This window comes from Anopheles moucheti, chromosome 3 (assembly GCF_943734755.1).
Source record: "Anopheles moucheti chromosome 3, idAnoMoucSN_F20_07, whole genome shotgun sequence".
Classification (NCBI taxonomy): domain Eukaryota; kingdom Metazoa; phylum Arthropoda; class Insecta; order Diptera; family Culicidae; genus Anopheles; species Anopheles moucheti.
Window position 1 is genome coordinate 85627467 of NC_069141.1, and position 25387 is coordinate 85652853.

Sequence of the window (25387 nt, forward strand, 5' to 3'; positions counted from 1 at the left end):
AAATAAAACAATCAAAATGGTAGATTTCTTTTGCGTTGCATCCGTTTTTCGAACAGATTTGCAATCTGTAACAATGTGGTTTCGTGAAATCCTTTCCCAAAAGCTTCCGTACCGAGGTGGATTTTCGTTTTTGCGAGAGAGAGAGAGAGAGAACAGAGAAGCGGGCGGGACGAGTGGGACACAGCACAGGATATGCGCTGATGCGTCTATCGTAAAACAAACAATGGTGTCGGTGCGGGTCGCATAAATAAATAAATAATAAACGGCTTTTCCCTCGCGTGCCGGTGCAACTGGTATGCGCTTTTTGTGGGTGGTTTGGGGAAGGAAAAAAACACACGACAAAGAAGAAAAGAAAACATACACAGATGTACCATAATTTTTGCATGTGTGGCCTCGCAATTACTCGGTTCCCTGTGTTTTCTCCTCCTTTTTTCTCAGTCCGTTCAATCTTCTGCTCGATCGATTGAAGCCGTTAAAATCTCGTAATATATTTAAAATTTGATTAATAATTACTCTTAACCCATTGCAACCCGATGCACGCGGTGAACGTGTTGCAGTCTCTTGCTGTGTGGTCCTACCGCCGGATTATGGGTGTCTCATATTCATCCCTCGTTATCTCGTGGTCATCATTGTGTGAACGGGGGGAAAAAAATCAAACGAGATGGGCTGCCCATTTTAATGAGCCGTTGCCCCGAACACCTGGTGCGTTAATTTTCGCTTTGATGTGTACCCAACCCCTATTATTTGTCTGTTGCCGTAATCTTATCAATCTCGTGTGTGTGTGTGTACCCAACCCAACGCCCCTTCGAACAAAAGGCGTTTGAGCTTACTGTACTGTAACGAATATAAGCCTTTATTAATGTACGTTTCGTTTTGAAAACATCACAAGCATAAGCGTTAAGCGCTTACAGGCATTCATTGGTTTTGCTGTCGTAGTAAAACAAGCGTAATACACTATACACTATTCGTGTTTTGTTCAGTTTCTTTTGCATCCTCAAGCGATAAGCTGTAAGTTACAAGCGGATTAGTGGAACAGAAGTAAATAAACAGGGGAATAACACATTTAATAAATGTTTTGCTTTTACCGCGCTATGCCCCTCTCACGTACGCAGATTTGCGTTCGGTTGATACTTGAACCAAATTAAAACACACATAGAAACGGAGAACAGGAAGCACGCGATAAGGCACAGGAAGATCAAAGCCACCGCGCAACTGATGCGCCCATTCTCAACGCGCATCATCTTCTGCTGCTTAATGTAACGATAAACGATAAACGAATCAAATCTAGTAGCTTTGCGCAGCCTGCTTAAGCTCCTGGCGATACAAAAGTTAAGGTAATGATAATTATTATTAGCTCGTCTGCTTCCTTGTCCGCAAATCTTAACTGTATAAGGTGTGTTTTGTTGTGTCTTCGCTTACTATTTGCTTTGGTTTCGTTTAGTGTGGTTTTCGAAAATGTTTTCTTGTGTTTTGTTGAGTGACGTGATGTTTTGTTTCGTTTTATTGTGGACGTGTGCCCTGTTTGTTTTAGATGATTAACGCTAAGCAGGCGAAATAGTTTAATTAAACGCTTTTTGAACTTATTTTTCGCACATCTGGTAAATACTTTTTTTGATTGAAGCAACTCTCTCTCTCTCTTGAGCAACTCAGTACCAACACGTTTTGTCCCTAGCTTTTGAGGATGCTTTTGCTTTAGTTTCCAATTGTGGCACGTCCCAATACACTAACGCTAACAGCGCATTGTTTTACTTTTGCTCCTTTGCTGCTATTCGATGCGATGAGATGATACGTCATGCTGCACATCACGAGTGTGTTACCATCGGCTTAGGAGTGATGTTGCGTTCCAGGTGGGGCCCGATAGCCGGGGTACGTGTTGTTCAGTGCATTCTTCGCAAAGAAGTCGGCATAATCCTGAAGATAAGAGAGATAGATAAAAACAAAATAAAACAAATCTACTAGTTATGGATGTGGATAGTGGATTTTAAATTATTTCTTGCATGTTGGTGGAATACGCAAAACAAAAACATATGTGATGCTCTGTAGTAGTTAAATGTGTTTACATTCACTTGATCAAATTCTTCTGTTTAGTCCTTTCAAGTTTCTTTGTATTGAAGAGGAAGCTTCATTGTATCTCCGAGAGGTACACTCTGTAAACCTCGTCACCATTAGACACCAGTGCATACAGCAGTGAAGTACTGGGCGGCTCCATAATTTTAAATCTGTTTAAATTTACTTTTTAAAGTAAAATTGCTCAACATTTTTTTTAGTTTACTAATTATCGTGTGGTTTGCGGAAATAATTGACACTTTTTTAACTCATAACTAAGAAAGATATCCAAACGGTCTGGAAACTCTTCCGTATTTCATCCGTATTCAGGCGTTCGTGTCAAATTTTCTGTCCTGCGAAGTAACACAGTAGCACCTAAGCGCATAAACATCATAATCCTGTTCAAGACCAGTTTTCAATCGGACTCGGTGATTAAAAATAAATATCAATTATATCACCCACCATACCATACAGCTTGTGCAGGATTGGGATAACCCATTGATCTCACACACCCATTTCACATTTACTAATCACACTTCAATTGAACGGTGATTTATTTAGTTAACACTTGAACTGAACTGAATGTAAAAATGATTTCGCAACAAACGAAGCAGAAAACTGTTGTAGCTTCCTGTTCCCACACTGTTTCCCCCGTGTTTTCCTATTTACGTCCAGCTGTACCATCCTGCACGATCTATGAGATTAATTAATTTAGCGATCGGAGTGGAATCGTTCGCATTCAATTGCATAAAGTGAGATCTTTTTTCGACGAGGCACATGTGGGGTTGTTTATAGACATAATCGAGTTGCCATTGCATCGGATGAGTGATTCTTAAAAGTACTTGAACGTTCGTTTCGTTCTTATTTATGGGTTTGCTTTTGTTCCAACATCGGGCAGTGAGGTGTAAAATGGGTTTTGCTTGTAGTGCTTCAAGTATATTACCCGTTGCATGTTGGTATAGTTTAAAGAAAAGCTGAAAACGTATAATTTAATTGTCGGTTTGTGTAATGGAGCTCGTAGCATAATATGATTTTTATACAATTTGATGGGCACGCACCCAACATTGTTTAATTCTTCCTCTGCTTGGTTATTTCGTACCAATTTCCCCTGCTGCATGGGAAAACCTCTTTCATTCTCCTTGCGGATCGATAAATCCTATTAATTTGCACCACCAGCATTATTCGGAAATCTTGCCCGAATTAATTCCATCGAAAGGGCAATTATTCGTGCTGCAGCAGGTATAGTTCTTTTTTGTCCCAGTTACGGTGAAACGCTGAAAGCCCTATCACGTCCCGGCGCTGCCATTTAAGGACGGCGTGGCGCGTTAATGGTGCTGCAAAATGGAGGAAATGGAACCAAACATCCGAAGCGCGTGAAGCATGGTCAGCAACAGGATGGGTTGCAGCGGTGTGGCCAACGTTCGCGATAGTGTTGAAATCCTTTCCCGAGTGTGGGGTGTACTTTTTGTGCGGAAATGTCCAAACAAAAGCTTGGCAAGACTGCAGGGTAATTGGGTTGGGTTGGTTGAGAATATGGCTTTTTGGTGTTTGGTGCTTGGTGTTTTTTTCTACCATGCGTTTCGCGACTGTCACAACTCGTTTTATTGTGCGCCATGCAGACCAAGATGAGCCTAGTATCATATTGTAAAACAAAAAAAAAAAACCGGCCAAACCCATCCCGTGTTACCGATCGAGAAAATGCGTTGAAAGGGAGGACATTCTCGCACCACACCAGATCCACCTATTCGGTTCGGCTGTATTGTTTTACGTTCCATTTTATGCTGGGGAGCTGAATTTTCTCCTTTTTTTTGTTGGTTAACGGAAGGCTCTCCACCCGGTTTGCGACGGATATCCCGTGTGTGCGGATGATGTCAAACCCAAACCCGATAATCTCGTAGGCTCGTTAGTTGTGGCTTGTAACAAAAAGGCAAAAAAAAGACGGTAACAAAAACGGAAAGGAAACTATCGGTAGCCCGTTTGTTCGCGTTTGGCTTAAAGGTGTCAAACTACAATACGGCCACCGATTTTTGTCACCTTCGTACACCTTTTGCGTGCATATGTACGAACAGCTATTGGGATGAATGGCGATGTACCGGGAAGGGGTGATTTTTTTTTCGTGGCCGTTGCCTCATCTTCCGTCCATTATTCTTATACCCTTGTCAGCGGGATCGATCCACTTTGGTTAGGAATTTACGGTACGGTATGACAACCCCAAAGGATAGCACACGGCCTGGTTGGGTTGGTGCACGCGATACAGATCTACCTAAATTGATAAGCTTTTCTCATAAACTGCTCGTCAATTTGCGCAATATCCCCCAAAGCTGATATTTTCTGCCGATGGCCATTGTTAATATGATAAAATAATAACGCTTTAGGTCGGCGGTACAAATTAAAAACTGCTAATAGGTTTTTTTCAATTTTAGCAAAACCCGATCGAAATTGAATTTATCTTTGATACAATTAATGTATACATTTTTTTCTGGACAATATAACTCAATTAACAACATATTGCGTTTCTGTTCCGAAGAACTGAAAACAGTAAAACGGCTTGCATCGAGCGAAATACCTTCACCATCAGGTTTATAAGCCGCCAAACGACAGCTGCGAGCGTTCACTCGGCTAGATTCCAAAACCAGCTGTCATTTCTCTTCCGTTGGACATTTGCAAAAAAAAAGGAAGTGAAATGTTTTCGCGATTCAATCTGAATGCCATCATTCTGATCACCATTTTCAATGCGTCGACGAGCGTTGCGTCGTGAAGGCAGAAACAAAAACCCTAAAGATCCTAATTGTTAGGGAGTTTTGAGCGATTTTTTTGTTGCACATAGAGAAAATATGCATTGAACTTAAACGTTTTTCTTTTTAACTGAAACTATTCCCGGCTCTTCGAGATCATTTTTGTAAATTTGTTAAGAAAAAGGTGAATATTAACGATATGATGTAGACAGTCGGCATTGCAACGTTTCACGGGATGTTGGGGTAATGTTAAAACATAAAAGAAACGTAATTTAAACAACCGGAATGATTAAGAAACAGTTAAAGAACTACGATATATAATAAATAAAGTAAATCAAAACTTCATCGAGCTTTAAGATAGAATAGAGCTGAACAATATTTCTCCATTTTGTACGGAAAATGTAAAATTCAAGGAAACCTATAATACCACAGGAAATGTACTACTCGGCTAGTAAATAATTTTTGCTCTTAGACCCATTGCGGGCGACGGATTCACTCGATGAAAAAAGAGACTTTGATCGACTTTGCCTTTCAGATGTGCATTTTCCATGGCTCTTTTCCATTGGCTGCTGTTCAACGAAATCGTAACTACGCTGCTGTCTTCCATTTTCCTAGTTTTTTGTTTTGCTTAGCTTCCGTTGAATTCAATTAGCATTGATTTTAATTCAATTTTCTTTCAATTCTTAGAAGAACGAAGTACCAGCTTAAAACCTGACGGTGAACAACCCTATAAGGTGTGCCAGAGCAAAGCAGACCCGAATCAGATATTAAGGTCAGTGGAAAAGTGCGACCCGAGAAGGTGAAAAATCGTACGTTCCATCCAATTATTGGAACCGAAACATAGCAGGACGCGTGGGAATATAAGCAGAGAACCAAAAAAAAGCATGAAGCGTTCGATAAAAAAGTCAAGGTAGAAACTATTCATACATATATATGAGTACAGCTGGCTTCCGTCGGCTGCAGTCGGTGGACGTATGAGCTTTTTTGTGCGGTAGGTGCTGATCCTTCCATTTGCCGGTACCATGCATGCGCACTCTAATGAAGTGGAGAGATTTTCTACCGTTAGATGAAAAGCTTTCGACTTGATCCTTTCCTTCAGCGGACCGAGCGTACCGTGTTCCAAATGTACGTAATTAGAAATCATGACGCCGTACGACGGTTTCCAGCGCGCCGTTTCATTGCGATCGTGATTGAATTTAATCAATGATGGAGGACCTTTATTTCTGTGTCGACGAGCGACGGGGTTAGCGTTGTGCCCTGCTCATGTTCGGATGATGATTTGTCACGCCTACAGTTGATGGCGATCGTCGATGGTGGATCGAATTACATGAAGAGTGGAGACATGGGGGTAGATAATGTTAATGAAATTTCTGAATGGCCATACGCCACGCAAGCTGAACTGGTCTAGCCTTACTTGTCGTAAAGGATTTTAAAATAAGTTGATTAATTCGATTTCAACATTGAATCAACCGCAGCATGCAGCTTTTGAGCCATCCGGCTAGAGGAACGAATAAGAGGAGAGTCGGAAAATGTTTGATATAGGGTTGACCTTAAAATGTCGTTTTTTCTATTGGGTAGTTAGTTAATTAAAATGTATGAGATCCAACATCAGGAACATATACTTCAAATGCTCAAATTCACACTATTACCTGACGAAACCATTATTATACTAGGTTGGGATCACAATGCGCTCGTTATTTTAGCTTCAATTTCATACCACCGTAAACATGATGCACCAGAAATACGAGCAGTAGTTGAACCAAATGCATTGTAGCTAAATTATTCTCTCGCATGTTCTTTTGCTGCAATCGCCACAAACAATAAGCTATCTGTTCGTAGCTTCCTGTCTGTCGAAAAATTCAAACCATCATCTAACAAGCCCTAATGCTGCGTTGCCTTTAATTTAACAACAGCTAACTGGACAACAATAAGTACGGCACAGTGCACCGTACTGTGCAACATTACACCATAAATGCTGCACTCCGCGCTACTGCTGCTGATGATGATAATAATCAGGGTAACGATAATGATGGTAAAGTACTGGGAGATTGATTGTACGTACTGTCCAACGGAAACAGGACCCGTCCACAGTTATTATATATGACGGATAAATGGAGCACAACAATGCACACCGATTGCATAAGCTTTAGCGAGCTTTTCGAATACTTCCACGTGATGCATCATTACGATGTTTAGCAAACAAAGGGAATTCGAATCCTGTGCGCTTTGTCGTAACTCTCTTACGAATGTGGAAACATTGTACATATTTACGTTCAATGTTTATTATTTTCTTTGTAAATGTTATACCGTTCAGAAATGTTAGAACGAAGATAGGTATATTTTTCAAATTGTTTTTGATTATCTTATTGAAATTAGATTCTTACTGAAAAGAAACTAGTGAATTACTCGCGTATGTGTTTCGCTTCGGCCCATCCGTTTCGACCCACAAAACAAACCCACCCGGTGAATGGATGATGCAATAATACGCATAATTATAGTTGTTATTGAGAGATTATTATAAATTGGGCTTATTGGCGTTAAGATTACTATGATCGTTGACAATAATTGGTTTGCTGTTTTTGCTTGCAGCAAAATAACTTTGTGCTGGATGTCTCTATGCGCAAAAGATTAGAATTTATAGGAGTAATATGCGTGCGTGAAACGTACGATAGGAAATTAGGATTACATTTCGTATCTCGTTTCTCGTACCGTTTAATTGAAACCGGATATTAAAGCACATCGCAACTGGACATCCATACCAGCTGCTACTGTCTTACAGAGAAATTTTATTAATCCGATGCGTTTTGTCTTGCTACCCTTTCGCCCGCGGCATGGTACTTCTATTGTGCTTTTGATCCTTGGAAAAAAGTATGGTGAACCGAAAAGCCCACCATTATCTCTTGCATCTTCATCCTAAGCACAGGGGTGTTTGATTTTTTTTTCTTTGGTGTGCTTGTGTGTATGTGCGTTGTTTTATGGTGTGGTTTTTGGCTAATTGATTTTGGCCCATTACTGAACGAAGGCAACATACGAGCTCGCAGTGAACGATCCACCACCAGATTGGGGAAAGCTTTAACTGCCTGTGGATGGTTTTGCGCAGACACTGAGTTTTCATGCTGGTTTGGTGAGAGCAGTAGGTATCTTATCTCTTTGATCGTTGTGTTTTATTAGCTGCGTTGTGCACTCTTTACTTCCAGCGGCTGTTGATAACACTCTTCGCTTGAATGTTATTCACGAGCCAACTGGCTCGAATAGATTGGGAAGTTAGTGCTAGTGGATATTTTTTCTTATTAGGTTATTTTTTGTTTCAAATATTATATTATTTATCTATAAAAGGATTTATTTATGTAAGCTGAAAAAAACCATAAAAGAATACAATATTTTAGCAATCAATATCGCCACCATATCGAAACGTTTGGTGTCAACGATCGAGCTAGTTCCAGGCGCAGCAAACCACAAAATAGATGTACCATTTAGCTGAGGTTTAGAAACACGGCGTACAATTTACATTTGTGCGCCCGGAATCGTATTATTTGCGGTGCCTGTCAGCGTGGTTTTGCGGTGTGTAAAATGTCCGAATAAATTTATCCACCGTTGCACACGCCCACACATACCCATTTTTGAACGCTCTTTGTTCTTTTCGACGACACACGTTATTAGATGAGGGGTGCGATCAAGGTGAGACCAATTTGCTAGACCTGATCTGGGTGGGTGTGTTGGTGTTGTTTTATCAAACCTGTTTTTTCCTATGGCAATATTACCCCAAAACATCCTCCAGCAATGCCCTGGATGTATTATTTTTAACAGTAATTAGCTAGCCTTCATTGGTGTCAATGGTTTTGTACGGCTGGCCATTTCGGGTGCGGTGGTTCCGTTTAGCCTTGTGCGTATGGATTCTCTATATTGCCAAAGCAAACAGTGCATGGCATTTGCGTACGACCGTGCTGAGGGTTAGCTTAAACTACCCCCATTTGAGTTCCTCCCTCTCTTCCTCTCGCGAACGTGGTCACGTTTCATCCCATGTTCTTCTAATGAGCGCCAGTTTGCCTTTGGTTAAATTCAATTAAAACATACATAAGCACTCAGCAATGGCAATTGCAATTGTAATCCCGCACCGCGGCACAGGTAATAAAACATTGCACCCGGGGTAGAGCACGTGACTCACCAGGCGCCTCCATTCATACACCAGGCGTCTCCATCCATACACCAGGCGTCTCCATCGGTATGAAAGGGAACATCGGTCCCACGATTGCCTCATTGCACCAGCCTCCTCATCATCCCAACACACAGTCTACCAACTGTTGATTGTGTCGGTTAAATAAATGTGAAATTTTAAATACTTTTCGGTGGCACCGTTTTGCGGCCTGGCCAGGTGGATCGGTCCCCCTCGGGGAAGCTAAAGTGCAAATCTAAAATTCATTCAGATTGAGCCTGCGGGGAGGGAGTGTGTAAAATTAGAACGTTACAATTAACACGCAAATCCCTTTTTGGGGGATGGTGCTGTACTGTATCGTTTGAAGGAGAAATTATACGTCGGGTTTTTGGGGACCGTGGCGTTGGCGTTGCAGCGCACGTTCAATGATACGAGCATAGAAATGAACTTTTATCCAAGGTAGTTTTTACAAGCTATAGAAGGTAGATTTAACAAAAACGAAATTTTCACCCATAATAAGTTCAACCAATTGCCAACCTTTTGCCCTCCAAATGAATACATCGAAAGTGAAATGAACGACTTTAATTAAAGCCATTTCCAACCCTCCATTGTTTATCGGTCGTAATCAAAGGCAAATCCGAGCGATTTTGATTGGTTTTAATCAAGAAAATGTATGAATGTCTGGTTTCTAACCACACTTCGAATCTCTTGCATCGTTGAGTTCTATTTGATGTCGGATAATTGGATTGTATCCGTGCTTAACGGCTTATCCGTAACAACCGAGGGTGAAAATGAAAGATGATCTGTTTTGCCGGGGTGAATGGACCAGTCAGTTGCACTAAATTGAATACTAATAACACCATTAAAGCGTTCTTTATTGTTTCGTGTGTCCGCTGCTGGCGCTCTGTTCTTGGGTCGATAAACGATTGGATCGTTTCGATTAAAAGTGCCAAAACTTGGGAAGCACATTCATTAAAGCATTGCAAACATTGGCAATACCCTGGTATGAGTTCCATGGAGTAAAAAAACTTACTAGATGGGGCCATTCACTTCACTTACCTTCTGCTGGCGGCGTGGACGAAACGCTGGCTGCTGGGCTAGCTTACGGCGTTCTTCGTTATCCACCTCCGATTGGCGCTTGTATTCCTCCGGGGGCCACTTTTGATCTCCGCGCATATTGCTACCTCCTGTGCTTGAAATGGATTTTTGGGTGGTATTAAGGAGCAATACAAGGGAATGGAAAAGAGAGAGAGAGAGAGAGAGAGTGGGTGAGATAAGAAAAAAGAAAACAACATCAGAATAACAGTAAGCTGATGGTTACCAAACAGTAACGGTTACCGGTTACAAAATATGTTACACAGAATAAATAAAGCAATTACAATAAAGTATCGTTAATGATATTGCAATTTCATGAACAATAAGTACCGCGATGCTATTATCTATTCGTCGACAACCCGGCGGTGACCCGGCGACACGGATACACGACTATAAAATCAACCCGTTGCCGTGTCGCCGCCTTCGAGCAGAGAGCGAGAAAAGAAAAGATTTATACCTGGTTTCTGGCTGGCAGTTTGAGATTTTCGGGCGGGAGCACAAAATGCCGAAATGAATTTTCCCCATTAGCGATTAGGAGCAATGGCATATCATTATCGTAAACAAAGCGAGCTGGCAGAATGTAGAATGTGTGGCCTGTTTGGGTATAAAATCGATTTTCAATTTTTGCCAATGCTACATTTTATTTTGCCTCTGGCTAACGATAATGCGTTAGTACGAGGAGCTCCTACGTTGACTGACTGTGGGCTTGTTGATTGTTACATTTTATAAATCTTCGAAAGATTTTACAATCGACCATAGAAGGAATGTCTTAAGGATCCTGGTCATGGGGCCAGCTTTTTGAAAATAATTTGGTCAACAAAGACAGAAGTTTTAGTAAATCATTTTTTCTATTCAAAAACATCGATCAGGACTTGAGCCAAGTGGCTTCAGGGCATGCCTTGGAGCAGGTTTCATCGGTCCGAGGATGTTATCAATCAAGCACGTTTGCAGCATGTACCAAAAAAAAATCCATGATACATTCAGCTTATTCTCAACCGTTTTTACTCACTGGCGTCGGAAAATCGCTAAAAATGGACAAATGTGTTAAAAAATGGATTCTATAAAACACGTATCGCTCAACGAACTTGATTGTGTACGATTAGCTAAAATAAAAAGGCTTTCCCTTCACTGCAAACGATCTATTCATCGAAACAAAGTCTGAAAAGCACCACGGCACCAGCGATGAAGTCATTTTTAGCATCGTAAATCTACGCCTCCGAATATCGCTCGAAGGAAGCAAAAACAACACCAAAATAGAAAAAAAGCAAGCCAAAATTTTCCATTTGGTGTAACACAAAAACGCGCAAGAGACGATTTTTTTACGGTTGTTTATATGCGCAAAATTTGCCATTGCGCGTTGGACTTGCGTGAATGTGAAGGTGAATAAAAAGACACGCGTCAGCGTATTTGGGTTTTATTTTTATTTAAAAAGAAGAAAATGGAGCCCATTTCGTGAACTTTCCTTCATTCGGTGCAGCTGCCATCGGTGTTGAGCGATGTTTGTTAGCCGGCATTCAGATTGTATGTACACCCCCCTCTCCCCCACATTTTCCACCCTGTTCCTCCTGTTCAACGCTGCTTGCTTCCTTCCTTTTGCGAGAGGGGGGTGAGTGAGTGGGATGTATGCTCATAAAAATTCACCAAATTTTCGCTTTACAATATAAATCGGTGCGCACCGGTCGGTGGTGCCATTACAATTGCCTGGGTGGGCCGTGGGCTTTTTTTTTGGGGCTTTCCCGCCCGAGCATAAGAATGGGAATATGAGCGAAGAAAAGTTGTACACTTTTGGGTACACCATTTGGTACGCACATTCAGCGCCGAAACCATGTGTCAGCCATCGGTTCATTTACATTTGTATGATTTAACCGATTTCGCAGCCACTCACTGAAGAACGGGACGGATTGGGTTTTTGCCGTACTACTGCGTGCCATTCCGGTACAGTGCGTCCATTGAAAACGTGTGTGACGCGTGTATGACTTTTGCTTATTCCGGGTTGCCGAGAAGCGAACATCGTTCGTACGTTGTATGTAAGCATTATCGCCTCCCCCCCTTGTGTCAGCACACAGTGGAGCGACCGGATGGGTTGATGGGACAAAAATGTTTTAACTATTGCAAGAGTGAATGCAAATCGATCATATTTATGCAGACTTCAGCAGCACTCAAGCGCAGGAAAATGAAAATCCGATTGTCGCGAAAAAGCCTCCTTTGACGCGTGAACAATTCGGCATCGTTTGGTTTTGGGGAAGAAATGTTGAAACACGTCAAGCATGCTCCAAGGCATGCTGCGATACGTTGATGATCGCTTGAAGACGATGGGAATCATCGCCATTTTGTAATGCATCAATCGGTAATCGTTTTTTTTCGCATGCGAACAGTTGATAGAACATTTGTCTTCCAGCGGCACAGGCCGCATGGAAGCGCCATAATTTGAATGCGTCCCGCCGGTTGAAAGGAACCTCTTCTTTTGTTTCTCTCGCCCATCTACATCATCAAAAGCATTCCAACCACCAAAAGAGAATGGAAAGCCTCCACGATAAGAGGACCACGTTGAGGGGTGATGTAACAACGTGCTCGACGTCGCATAGGGCAGATCCTATTTGCCAAGATGTGCTGCGTGCAAAACATGCCGACATCCGACGACAAACGGATTGGCCCAGCGGTGCACGGGAAAGCGCAGAAACGTGCTGTTCGTGCATACATCGATGCTTCAATGGTTGCACTCACGCGATGCATTTGCAAATCGGTATTGCACTCGAACTGCATTACCGGGGCAACGAACGTACATTCATTCGAGGGTGCAGAAGTACTGGTCGGATGCTTTTGTGGGGGGGGGGGGGTGCCAAGTGCTGTACGGTTCGTGGGAACGTGTAAGGTCGGCTGGGATTAGGTTAAAGCACCGAAACGGAAGGAAAGCACGGCCCGCCCAGCAGCATAAAACGGAAAACCGTGTCGTATGTCGTATGTACTTTTTCCTCCTTTCGGTTTGTGGTGCTTTTGTTGAAACGTTGCCGGTGCTGCCAACCCAGGGTTACGATGTGCTCGCACTCACTTACGTTGTGTGACTTTGCGGTGGCAAGCGTAAAGGTAAGCCAAGAGGTCAGATGTAACATGAAACACCGTTTCTTATGCAGGTGAAGGTGAAGCTTGTTGGGTGGGTAGCGGGTTATGGGAGTGATCGTGGCGTCTTAAGGCGTTTGACATATTTCTTGGCATTCGTGGGCGCGGGAGTAGTTTTTTTTTGTAAGATGAATTGATGACAGACGGTTAAGAACGGGGATCGAACGGTATGTGTGCGTGTTTGGGATGCTTTATGCTCGACACTTTTCTAGACAACTGACACGGAGGGTTTTAATGGCTTGTATACATGTATACAACGCAAAAATTTATTGAAGTTAGACTAATTGAAAGGATTGCTAAGGTTTAGGATTGCCTAAGCCCTAATAGTGTGTTAGACGATAGTAAAACATACATATTTTCTGAGCTACATTTTGAAAACAAAATCCTAAAGAAAACACATTTAAGAAAAGAATATTTAAGAAAATTACATTACATTAAGAAAATTACATTTTAATATATTTTAAAAAGTTTTAAACAACATTAAACCTCAAAATTCAACAAAACCAAGTTGAAGTTTAATCCTCTGTACGGAGCTATCGTTCTTTTTAGTCCATTTGTTTCGCCAAACAAACATTCACCCAAATCGAACGTACTGGCTGGCTGGTCCCCATTCGCAAACACATCTCATTGTAGTCTTCGGCAAACATCTCACGCGTCCCAATGCCATGCGAGCAATGTGAGTTGAATGTGCAAATGTGACGGATAAGCTAGCACCGGTATGTGACCGCAAAACGATCACTACGCTCCCTCCAGAAACGGGGGGCCCAGCCCAGCCCGGTTGCCGACTGCGACGAGAACGGGGTGGCGTTGTTTGCATAGCATCGGCTTCTGCCACCATGCCGGTATGGATAGGACGCTTGCGGCCCTTCGGTGCGATGAATATTTGATGCGCGAAAAGAGCTTTCTATCATTAAATTGAATTTATTTTAGCTATTTATGAGCCCGTGCCGGAAATGTTCGCAAAACGGGAAATCGTTCGCGAAAACGATTGGTCGGAGGCGTGTCGTGCTCATTTGGCAGCGGATGTGTAGCTAGCCCTCCAAAAATGGTACGATAATAGGAAGCGCGACGGTAGCCAAGATGAAGGTGTTTATTTGTGCTAAATGCGCTTTACGTGTTGCGAAAGCTCGAGTAGCTTATGTGAATAGGGGATTGATTTATGTGACGTACGCTGATGCATGGATGTGGGTTAGGGGGGCGCGTTAGATTCGGACCACAAAACACAACCACAGAGAGAGAGAGGGAGAGAGGGAGAGAGAGAGAGAGAGAGAGAGAGAGATAGAGTGGACTCGAAATTGTTTCTTCCCTTCGTGGTGGATGTCCTGCACGTGAGCTTGAAATAGCTTTTATCGCTGTGTATGTATGGGAGGAGTGGAGGTCGGATGCGCGGGTGATACTTATGAGCACGTTATGGACAGGTACGTCACCTTTGCGAGCCCTCAAGCTTCTCGGAACATTTGCTCCATTATTTCGATCCCGGCATCAATAACGAAATCGGCAGACTGTAAAATGGAAAGCTTCCGAAAATCATAAATCAAGCTAAGGGCACTAGCACCGCACACATACACACCGGAGGAATCACTTTGCTTCGTTATCAAATCACCTATTTGGCATCGTTGTTGTGCCGGGCGGCGAGATTCTTCCCCGTGCCAAGGTGGACGTGTCGCGTTTGGAAAATCGACTTTAGGTTGTCCAAAGGCGGTTGTCCCCGGCGGAACCCTTATTCGATCAATGGCGCTACAAGCTGGCTGGCCCAAGCCACCGAAAAGCGTATGTCTTCGGAATGGAACATTTATTATAATATTCTGTTGCAGTCCTCCCAAACCCGGTGAACCATTTGTGATGGCCGGGGGAAGAGCTTTGGGAAATAGGAAAAGGAAAAAAAAAACACCGCACAAGCACAAACATCGATAGAAGAACGGAATCGATCACATCTATAAATAATCAACGACAAATTGCATAGGAAAAATGGCCTCGAGGCTTGATTCGAACCTTGATTCGGGCCGGGCGCGTTTGCATCGTGTGTAAGTAGGTGTGGGCGTGAGTGTGTGTGTGTGTGTGCGCGACCATTTCTGCTCGAATCGAGTTTCGGTGAATCGAAGCGAGCAGATTGAATATCCCGAGGGGTAATACCCCATTCGTTGGAATGCCACCTCCCGGGTGCTGGTGTTGGTTTTCTGCCCTGTGACCATTATGATTCGTGACTTGTGGAAAATGATTTGTTTGTCCTGCTGCCGCTCGAGGGGCTAGAGGAAAAGGCACATGGGTTGGCCAACTCGTGCACAATGGGAAAGTGTTTTCCTTGCGGGTGAAAACTCGACCATAGGGATGGGCGTGCGTTGTAAAAGAGTGAAGCACCGTGAGAAAAGGTTTTGTTATTGTGAAACTGAAACGATGATTGTTTATACCAGTGATTTTACAGCTATTGCAACTGAAGTGGGCAGCATGGTTGAATAGTTGATAATTTTAAGAGAAAATATCTTCCAGCGTTGTTGGAAATTGATATGTCTGTCGATTTCGAACTATATCGATTAGGTTTATTTTACAGTGGGTGATGTGGTGAGGTGAATTGCCTACATTTAGGCGACTAAGTGATTTTTATGAAGCGATTCCTGTATATTATAGTTTTGAGGTGAAACTGTCTGCAATGCAAGACTGTTTTCAGAATTGTACAGCTTTACCGATTCAGTATTCACTTCCAATCAATCAATCTTCTTCGTTCGCAACATCACAATATACAAAGCGCACACTGCAGTGGCGCTGTAACATTCCATATCGTTTGGAAGCAGACCGTTAGCTCAAGGGCATGAGATACCGGCCGGCAAAGCCTTCAGGAAAGACTCGTCCTACGAAGCTCAGGCTCTATTTTGAATCATTTTTCAAGCATCACTCGATGCACCGGATCATTAACGTTGCGGTATTTGCACACGAGAGCGTTTGCGTTTGTGCGGCGTACATCGGGAAACGGGAGGAAAAAGAATAGAACCTGAGCGGTGTAAATGGGTTCCACCCCAACGGGTTCATCATTAAGCATCGATTGGATTGTTTTTTTATCCACCCCCTCGTCCGTACCGGATCGGTAACAATCTGCGCGATTCATTATGGTTCGCTGCAAACGGAAAGCTGCAGTAGTGGTTATCGCTCCGATGGTAGCAATTTCCTGCTACAGTCGATGGATTTTTCGTTCTAGTGGTCCCGTGCCGTCTCGTACCAGCATGCAGGTACTTGTGGAGCAATGGTCGATAGCATTGGTATTTGAATGAGATGATGAAAACTGAAGCAAACGAACCGTTATGACTTCCTTCACCTGAAAGCTTCTCGTGATGTATTTTCGAAAGCACCTTCGAAGAAAGATTCTCTTGCAATGGAGCTTTATGAATTTAAAACTCGTTGTTCTGATTTTGAAGCATTCGATGTATCACTTCATGAACAGTGCATGCATGAGCTGATAAGTCATCTAAAATAGAAGCATTTCCTCCATTTTTTATCACCGCACGACGAGCACCGTTTCACAGCACTTCAAACACAATGGGATATGCATTTGTGCAGCGCTTTCGAGTTTCGCAACCGTTAAGTAACGTCTTTTGTGCCTCGGCAAAACAATAGAATGCAGAATGCCAGAATGGTCAGAAGTTCAGAAGACTCCCGAGTGCTGCTCTCAGCGCTTAGAAGCTTACCTTGATAAATAGCAGCAACCGGTTGCGTCTGATAGACGGGAGCGGGCTCCTGAGACATTGGTGGTTCTTTGCGTAGTGTTGTGATCAGTGTCGGTGGCAACTGCTGCTGTGGTTGCGCTGGTTGGTACAGTGGTTGTTGCTGTTGTGCCGTCAGCGGTTGGAAAGCTTCAGTGGGCTGCGGTTGGTACGGCTGCTGCTGCTGCTGGAGCGGATTCTGATACTGTGGTGCTAGCGGTTGTTGCTGTTGAGCCTCAGGCTGAAGTGAAACGGAAAGCACATGCATTAGTTTAACAAGTTTCGGCAGCAGTTATTGTGTGTTATATTCCACGAACTGTGGAAGTTCATTTGAGTTGGATATTTCATTAGAGCGTTTGATTGGCATGTGCGGCATTTGCTAGGAAAGCCAACCAAGCTTTCATTACTTGAATCGATAACCTGATTGCTGTAGGTCGATACAACGGATTGGAATGTTGTTCAAACTGCCCCAGGATGCCATCGTAACATGTCTTGTGATTATAGGCAGTAAACAGTATTTTTCAGCAACATAATTCCATTGAATTCAGCTTCCTTTGCTTCCATCTATGGAGCTGTTTTTAAGGGTGCACTGCATATAAGGCAATAATCTGAACCATGGTTTACGCAATATAAATACCAAAATTCACTGGCTCAATAAAGAGAGCCATAAATGAAATTCAAATTATTTTAGAATTTCAGTTACCTAAAGCGATAAGCTAAATTCAAAATATGTTGAGGGAGTGGTAACTGCAAGTATCTAAATTTAAAGCAAATTTGACGATAACTTTTGAGAGAATTTCAATAGCCATTGTTTTCAAATTAATTGTTTGAAAACCAATCATTTGTAAGCAAATAGAAGGAGTACTTTGTAATCGATTAACTAATCAAATTGACAATTTTCTAAGTGTAATTTTTAATTGTTAACAACGTATTGAAGTTTAATATAATATTTTTAACGTGAAGATTCCATTGCGCCGTAAAGTATGCAATTTAATGTGCTTTTTTATAACTAGAGATTCTTTCCGGTTTCAAGGGCATTGCACAATGCTAGTGAACTTTCAAATACTTCGCAAATGAGAATCGAGAAACTGTAGAACTTTCTGATGCTAAACCTAATTTAGCCAAACGTCGTCAAAGGGCTCTACATTAAAGATGCTAAACGTTCATATTAGCAACATAATGACAACATTCTATGATGTAGCACACACCAAAACGCGTGTTTAATTAACCCTCACACCGGCTATAACTCTCGATTCATGGCTGAAAAAAGCACCAAGTGCCAACGGTGGCACCGTCGAAAAAGACCGTCGTGCTGTGTGCTGTTGGACATTCGGTGCAGTGCCTCATTGCAAGCCACATTTGAAGCGTTGACCACTTCTATGATGACTGATCAGTTTATGCAAAAGCAGTTCGGTACGTCGGTGAAAACATTGTGACGGAATTGGTCACTTGTGTGCGTGGGGCATTGCATTGCAGCTCCAGCAGAAGAGACCAAAGATATTTCGGTGGTTTGCGGAAAAACAGACCCGCACAAGATGTGGGCCTGTGTTTATTTGCCTCATGTTTGATAAATACTCGATATGAAGTTGGGCCTCCGTGTGGCAGCTTCGGGCTGAGTGAGCGTAGCGAGGCCGACAGAACCGGCAAAACGAGAACCTGCACTGAATGTCACCGCAGGATTAGTGCGTCATTAGTGCGCAATCGAATCGAACCATCGTAAGGAGCAATAGTGGAGACACTGGCAATGGCATGTTTTGCCAAAAACGCAACCGCTTCCAACACATGCACAACCGCCAGGCGAATCCCTCCGGGCGAGAGCGTCTGCCAAAGCGGGAACGGATTTCGGTATTTGTTTTTCCCGTGACCGATTTGGGTCGGTTTGGGTTGGGTCGTTGCGTTCATCGCTTCGCACGGGTACGGGAACGGGGACAGGGGGTTACTGTTTCATCTCGTTATCGGAATAAACAAAGGAACCGTGTGGATCCGTTTCGGTAAAAGGTCGCGATGAAACGCGTCACAACAACAACACCATCATGTGCGGTTCGAAGCGGTGCGGGCAATCCGATGGGTTGGCGATGGCGTCTGGGTGCGCGGCCATGTTTCGCGTCCGTTCAAGCACAGCATAATTTATCCGGTAGTGTTTTGGGGGCAGCCGGGACTTTACTATTTTGTGCGTTAACTGTTTTCGCATAAAATGCACGACCGGTTGTGGTTCCACGGGTGCAGGGTGGGAAGGTTGCAAACATCGTTGCAAATTCCGCCGAACTTTCGCTACATATTTCACAGACTGGCCATTTCGCGACGGGGTTGGTAATGGTGACCCAAAAGCATGTCGACGCGTATGGGAAAGCCGATCGCCTATCATACCGGCAGTTGACAGTTTTCGCAGCCTGCTTGAAGTGTATCCGTGGGTGCGAGCGCATGTTTTCCTCAATAATGTTTTCATTCGCACTGTGTGCATGTGCGCATACATTCCGAGGCGCGTTAGGTGTTAGAACAGTAACGATCTTCACGTTTGCCGTGTGGTTTTGTTTGCTGGTGATATCGCATGGTTCCGATGCGTATTTTGTGTGTGATAGAAAGTGCACTAGCTCGGTTATGGCATCGTAGAGTGACGTGTAAAGCATGAACAGGTACTCCAAAGTGCTAATTTGTAATCGATTATGTTTAAATCTTCTATTCCAGGTATTTTGTAATTATAAAATTATATGTCGATAAGCAGCTGTAGATAAGCAACACAGTACAATGAAAATACATTAATTTTAAACGTAAACTACGACGAGATCCTAATATGCTGTAGGGTAAAATGAAATTTTGTTCTAGATTTGACAATTAGAATAATGTTTTGGAATAATTTTAATTTTGACCCCTTGCTCAGTTTGGGTTTGTTTAGTTGCGTAATGAAAAGCTAACATATCAACGAATATATAAATGGAGTTTCTAGGAAGTGTATGTTGTTGTTTTCAATTACACTAACATTAAGCATATTCCTACGAATGGTTTTTATTGTCCTTGTAAATGAAAACTTTGAGTAGAGTGTTTATGGACTGCAGCAGAGCAAAAAACATGGTATGTAGCTATAATGAAGTTCTGGGCATTCCTAACACAAAACGCCTGAAGGTATGCATGTGAACTGACTGACGAGTGTAAGTAGTGGAAAGTAGCAATAAGCAAATAAATTATGCAAGTTATTATTATTAATATAAATTTTGTTCATCCCATTCACTGAGTTGGGTTAAGGATTCAAAAAGCCTTAAAGTATGCAATTAGAGATCATTTTTTGATCGTTTGAGGACTGTCTCCAAGGATAAATTGCATATTATATAGGTTCATTGGCTACAATCGTCACTACATTGTCACTAAAAGTTTCAGCCTTAAGCAGCAATTTCGAGTGTATTTAAATGACTACCCATTACTGTTCAGCGGTCAGTGCTTCATGATGGAGTATGAAAATTTAGTATTAGTTTAAAATGATTATGAAACGGGGACATACACAAATAACTTTTTTTTTACACTGAAAATATTCAACAATCCTGTAAGGTAATAGATGAAATTTTTTTATATGACTTCCACATATTTGTATCAAATTTGACTATAAAACTATATGAATAGCTTAATACATAAAAACACGTAGAAATACATAAAATATTTTACAACAGTTTCTTCGTAGGGTCGAGTTGAAACTTTAACCACCTTTTTAAAGAAAAAAAAAACATCCAATTCTGTTCAACAAGTGAAGTAGACAAATACAGGAAAGAAGGACGTACATTAGCAAGAGAGACAGAAGAAAAAAAACCAAACACAATAAAAAAACACAAATAATCAAAACAAGAACAAAACATAAATCGTACACAGAACCCACCGGATGTTTTCATTTTTTTCTGATCGTGCGCGGTATGATTTGCGAGGACAAGGAGCAGTGGTAGCAGTTTCAGCGCGCCTTAGCGTGTTCAGTAGTTATGTACCTTTCTCGCACCGTACCAGGCGGCTGGCTGGGCCGATCCGGTGTGACCGGCCGAAGCGTACCCTGGGTGATACTGCTGCTGTTGCTGCTGTTGCTGCTGATAGAAAGGTGAAGATGGTGAAGAAGGTGAAGATGAGAATTGGGGCGATGGACGGTAGGTCGGTACCGGTGAGGACACGTGAGCCCAGCCACGTGGGCTTCCACTACCGCCGAGGGTAGACAGTCCCGGTGAGCGCGGGGAAGCTACGGGAACCACCGGTGAGCGTGGTGCAGCTTGATGGCCGTATCCACCACGCGGCTGCTGCTGTTGGTAGTACTGCTGCTGCTTATTGGGCAGTACGGCACGGCCTCCACTAAAAGCGACGGTGGACGATGCCTGTCCCCGAGTGCCGCCGGGTGGCCCAGCAGCTGGATAATGCACTGACGGCTGCGGAGATCCCGGGTAGGTCGGGTACTTGAGCTGATTAACGGGTGATTTGGTTGGTGTGCCCAGAGGCGATTGGATCGATGTAGCCTGCTTTGCATAAACACAGGCGTTTTGGAACGGTAGCCACACATGCGATTGGAGTCCGGCAAGATTTTGCGACGGGTTCGAGGTTAGGATGAGAAGGATGAATCCGTTCGAAGTTGATGGGATGTGTGTGTGTTTTTTTTATTCGATGCATCCATTTTTTTGCAAAACATTCATCACACACGCACACATACACCGTCCGAAATGAGTGATAAGAGAAGATGCGATGGTGGTAGAGATGGAGAGTTGATTTCGTTTTGGTTTTTGTTGTTGCAAAAATGAAGCATTTGTTTGTGGGATGAAGGTAAATATATACATTCGACAATCATTCGCAAAACGATGGTCGAAAGTTGCACGTGCACGGGGAAAGAGAAAAAAGAAAGAAATAAAATAAAATACAGTTCAATGAGCTTCATGCTAAATCAATGTAATGTAAATGCACTTTTCTGTGGTTGTTGATTATGGGCGGATTACATTTATTACGTATCATGTTATGAATGAGCTGATGATATGATCAAAGTGTTTGTGCTGTATGTTTTAAAATAGATAATTATTTGTTTATTTTCTATTATCGTACAACTATAGATAATTCTTTTATCGGACAACGCAATGAAAGTAAATTGAGACGATGAATAAATGCAACGTCCAGTGCATAATACATTGTGGTCAAGAAAAACAGTCTATTGATACCTTTTTATTGTCATCATCAAATACGCTTTCCTTACTCAACTATAAATTTTGTATATTAGGCCTGTGTGAATGGGTCACGAAGAGGCAGTACAAAGTAAAAAGAAGAGAGAAGTACTTGAAGCTTTGTTGTCTTTTACAATCAGTGTTTTTATGTTTTATGCTTAGTTTTTATGTTTAGGGAAGTTTAGAATGCTTTACGCTGCCTAGTATGGAATATCCATCCAATTTTTAAGGAGTATTGCATACTCCTAGGCGCAAAATCGAACGAAAAACGATAATTATTTTTGGTGGATAATTAACCATTACAAAACACAAGATATTCATGAGAATAGCTTTGCTTTATAAACACTATTTCTTACTCACTGTCATATCATCTCAAGCAAAATTGGTTGGGATTTGAGGAGTTGTCGAATTAGAAAAAAAAAATATTTTAAAAAAATGTTTTATTTGTGTAGAAAAAGTATTGATAACATATCATACATATGATCGATAGTATAACCAACAGATCCGCGCATTGACATTTATTGTCAAATAAAAAGATCATCTAGCGAGAAGAAACGCTACGAGAAAAGTCAATCTCGCATGGGAGAAATAAGCTAAAATGATGAACAAAACCATCACAAGAGGTAGCACAGCGGGAAAACCAACACCGGCATGTGCTGGACGATGGTGTAGCGAACTGTCAGCCCAATGATAAAAATCTGTTCCAACATAGCATCTCAAATTTACAACCAACCGGCACAAAAATGCTGTGCCCTTCCGTCTCCTGTGGAACTCGTTATGATAAATGGCTATTGTCTCACATTTGGGCTACTCGTGGCAGAGTTTTTTTTTGTTCACCTCATTCTACCCGTACCAACTACCAACCGTTCCCCCTTCCATACCCGGTCGCTTTCCAACAAAGCGCCATAATTGTCAGCTAAAAAATACTAAAAACAAGGAATGGGTTAGCAGAGAGCACAAGTCAGACGGTATGATATTTCTGCCGTCGTGCTTACGGGTTGCAGGACGAAACTCGTGACTCGTGTTGCAAAAACACTCTCCTCCTAGGTCCCCAATGTTTCCCCCAATCTTCCCGCGGGGCGTTCGTTCTGTCCAGGGTCGAGTTTTTCCTTTTGGAGGAAAAAGTTTCCACTTGGGTTTGGTGTAAAATTTCGTAGCTTGAAATAAAAGCACATCACCCCATCGGTGGATGGTATTTTTGTGATGCGTTTTTTTCTTCTTCTCGAGACACCACACGAGTTCACTTTCGGCTTTTCCATCGATCATGATTCCTGTTCCTGTGTTCCCTCCTGTTTTTGTTGGTGCAATATTTTCCCTGGCGTTAGTTTCCGTCAAAATTTGTTGTGTAGGTTTTTCCAATTGGTTTGATACCCTATCGCTTCCAGTTTTTCCGCCACTTACATGTGCACATGACACAGAAGGTGAAAAGAAAAATTATTACACAGATAGAGAAGGAAAAGTGGAAAGCCAACTCGAAGGAGCAACTTTTCTGCTGCAGCCACTCGGTGCCTTGGCGCACTTGGTGAAAGGGTGAAACTTTACCCTGTACCACCGGAAGTGTGTTTGTTTATTCCATTTAATTCGAGCACCGTGCCACCAATCGTCGCGGACACCTTCGCGAAATGGGAAGGTGTTTAATATGTGAGCCAATTTTGTTAATTATGGGGATTCGTTGGTCTCGCTTCCCTCGAGGTGGGAACAACACGGAGTGGAAAGTTCTCACCCTTCACAGTGGGAGGTGACACGGAAAATCAAACGCCACAGTAGCATTCATTCCAAACAACCGTAACGAAGGGTGTAAATGGTCGAACATTCAAATGGAACCGGTGCGGCACGATGGAACAGGTCGCGTCTGGCAAGTGGGCAAAGAAAAACAAAGTGAACAAAGGAAAAGTACCAACAACAAAAAAAAACACGAAAACAAAACAAACACAATACAACAAGTGCGGTAATTAATATTTCTGTGGCCGAAACAGAAGGAGTCGCATGAGAGGGAGCATAAATAAAACAGGAAAGAAAGAAAGAAAGTATTTACGACACTGTTCTTCGCACAAGTGTTTTTGGGAGGTTTTTTCTTCCACCACCCGGTGTACTTCGGTACTCTGCAAGGTGTACGAGAAATGGGAGCTTTTCTTTTCCTTTTTCACGCACACAGACAGTGTGAAAGCATTTTTCTTTATCGCGCTCGATACAGCAGTGCCTTCATTTGATGCATGAAATGAGGCAAGAACTGCGGGAGACTACGAGAACGAAGGAAGACTAATGGAGCAAATTTTGACGTAAAACTTTGTGTACGGTTTCATTTTGTTCGCATAGCATCATGGCCACCAGTGCCAGCCTCCCACCAAGCAGGTCCACACGCCCCCTGGAACCAGTTGCTGCTTAGTTGTTGGTGGTTGCGCTTGTTCGTGGCGTACACGGTTGAGAAATTTATCCAAATTCACCCACAAGGATGATTTGATGAATGCGAACGAACGAAAAGAAGTATAAGCGGAGAAAGGGACAGGGAATGAAGCAGCAGGAAGGAACTTGTGGGAGGTTAGGTTCTTTTGCTGGTTTTTCGCTAAATGGAGGGTAAAATTTGCTACAACATTAAACAATTTCTGGGGGTGCAATCACCCAAAACGTGTGGGTGTGGGTTGAGAAGGAACTCGGCTCGGCTAATGAGAAGGACGGCTCGGCTGGTATGTGTGTTTCTTTCTTCGCGTTTTATGAGAGGAGTAAGGTAAAAAAAAGAACTACAGTCTATGGTAATGCACGTCGCATGTATGTGTGACAACATTATTTGCCAACACATCCCCACCGATGCAGTGAAGGATCAATCCCCTTGGAGGCCCAGGGCGGAATTATAGTTGGGGTCTCTAATTTTAAAAACGATGCAGAAAGGAAGGAGGACATCGTGGGGACTTAAAATGAGACAAGGCGAAAAGCGCAGCAAGAAGGGGCCTACTCCGCCTACCGTTTGATCCGCCGCTGCACCGATGTCGATTGTCGAGTGTTTGCAACAACTTTGCACCGCAATCTACATTAGATTGAGCAATTTCGGGACAAAGGCGCTTAATTGTGGTGCTGATGACGATGGGTTTTATCACATACTGTATCATAATTTGATAAATATTAGAACAACAGTATAGCAAATACAGAGAACAAGCTGCACAAAAAGTGTTGTGATATAAAGCCGACATACAAGCTCTCGAGTGCCGAGTCCAACCAGGTAAACGCTTATAACGAATGAGCGAACCGGCTTTGCACTCCAAATACCAAGAACCAGCTTGGGTGTTCTTCCAGTCTTTCTCCCCAGCTGTGCTGGTGAAGGTTTTCTGTTTGGATTGTGTTTTGCACCGTTACCCAGCATCACGCTCGATGGAACGAGCGGAATTA

At 42.7% G+C, this 25387-nt stretch overlaps 1 protein-coding gene across 4 annotated transcripts in view; it reads right to left on the minus strand.

Annotated features, from left to right (window-relative positions):
* Nucleotides 1-826: 826 nt before the first annotated feature.
* LOC128301868 (putative mediator of RNA polymerase II transcription subunit 12) overlaps nt 827-25387 on the minus strand; it is an 89340-nt gene continuing 64779 nt past the window's right edge. For 2 of the 4 annotated variants that reach the window (XM_053038522.1, XM_053038525.1), the window contains 4 exons: nt 20804-21316; nt 16824-17079; nt 9994-10121; nt 827-1911 (listed from right to left, as the gene is read on the minus strand). In XM_053038522.1, coding sequence (XP_052894482.1) covers nt 1825-1911; nt 9994-10121; nt 16824-17079; nt 20804-21316 — 984 coding nt within the window. In that variant the 3' untranslated portion in view covers nt 827-1824. The remainder of the gene's footprint in view (nt 1912-9993; nt 10122-16823; nt 17080-20803; nt 21317-25387) is intronic. The other 2 variants (XM_053038524.1, XM_053038523.1) reach the window with 2 other exon arrangements.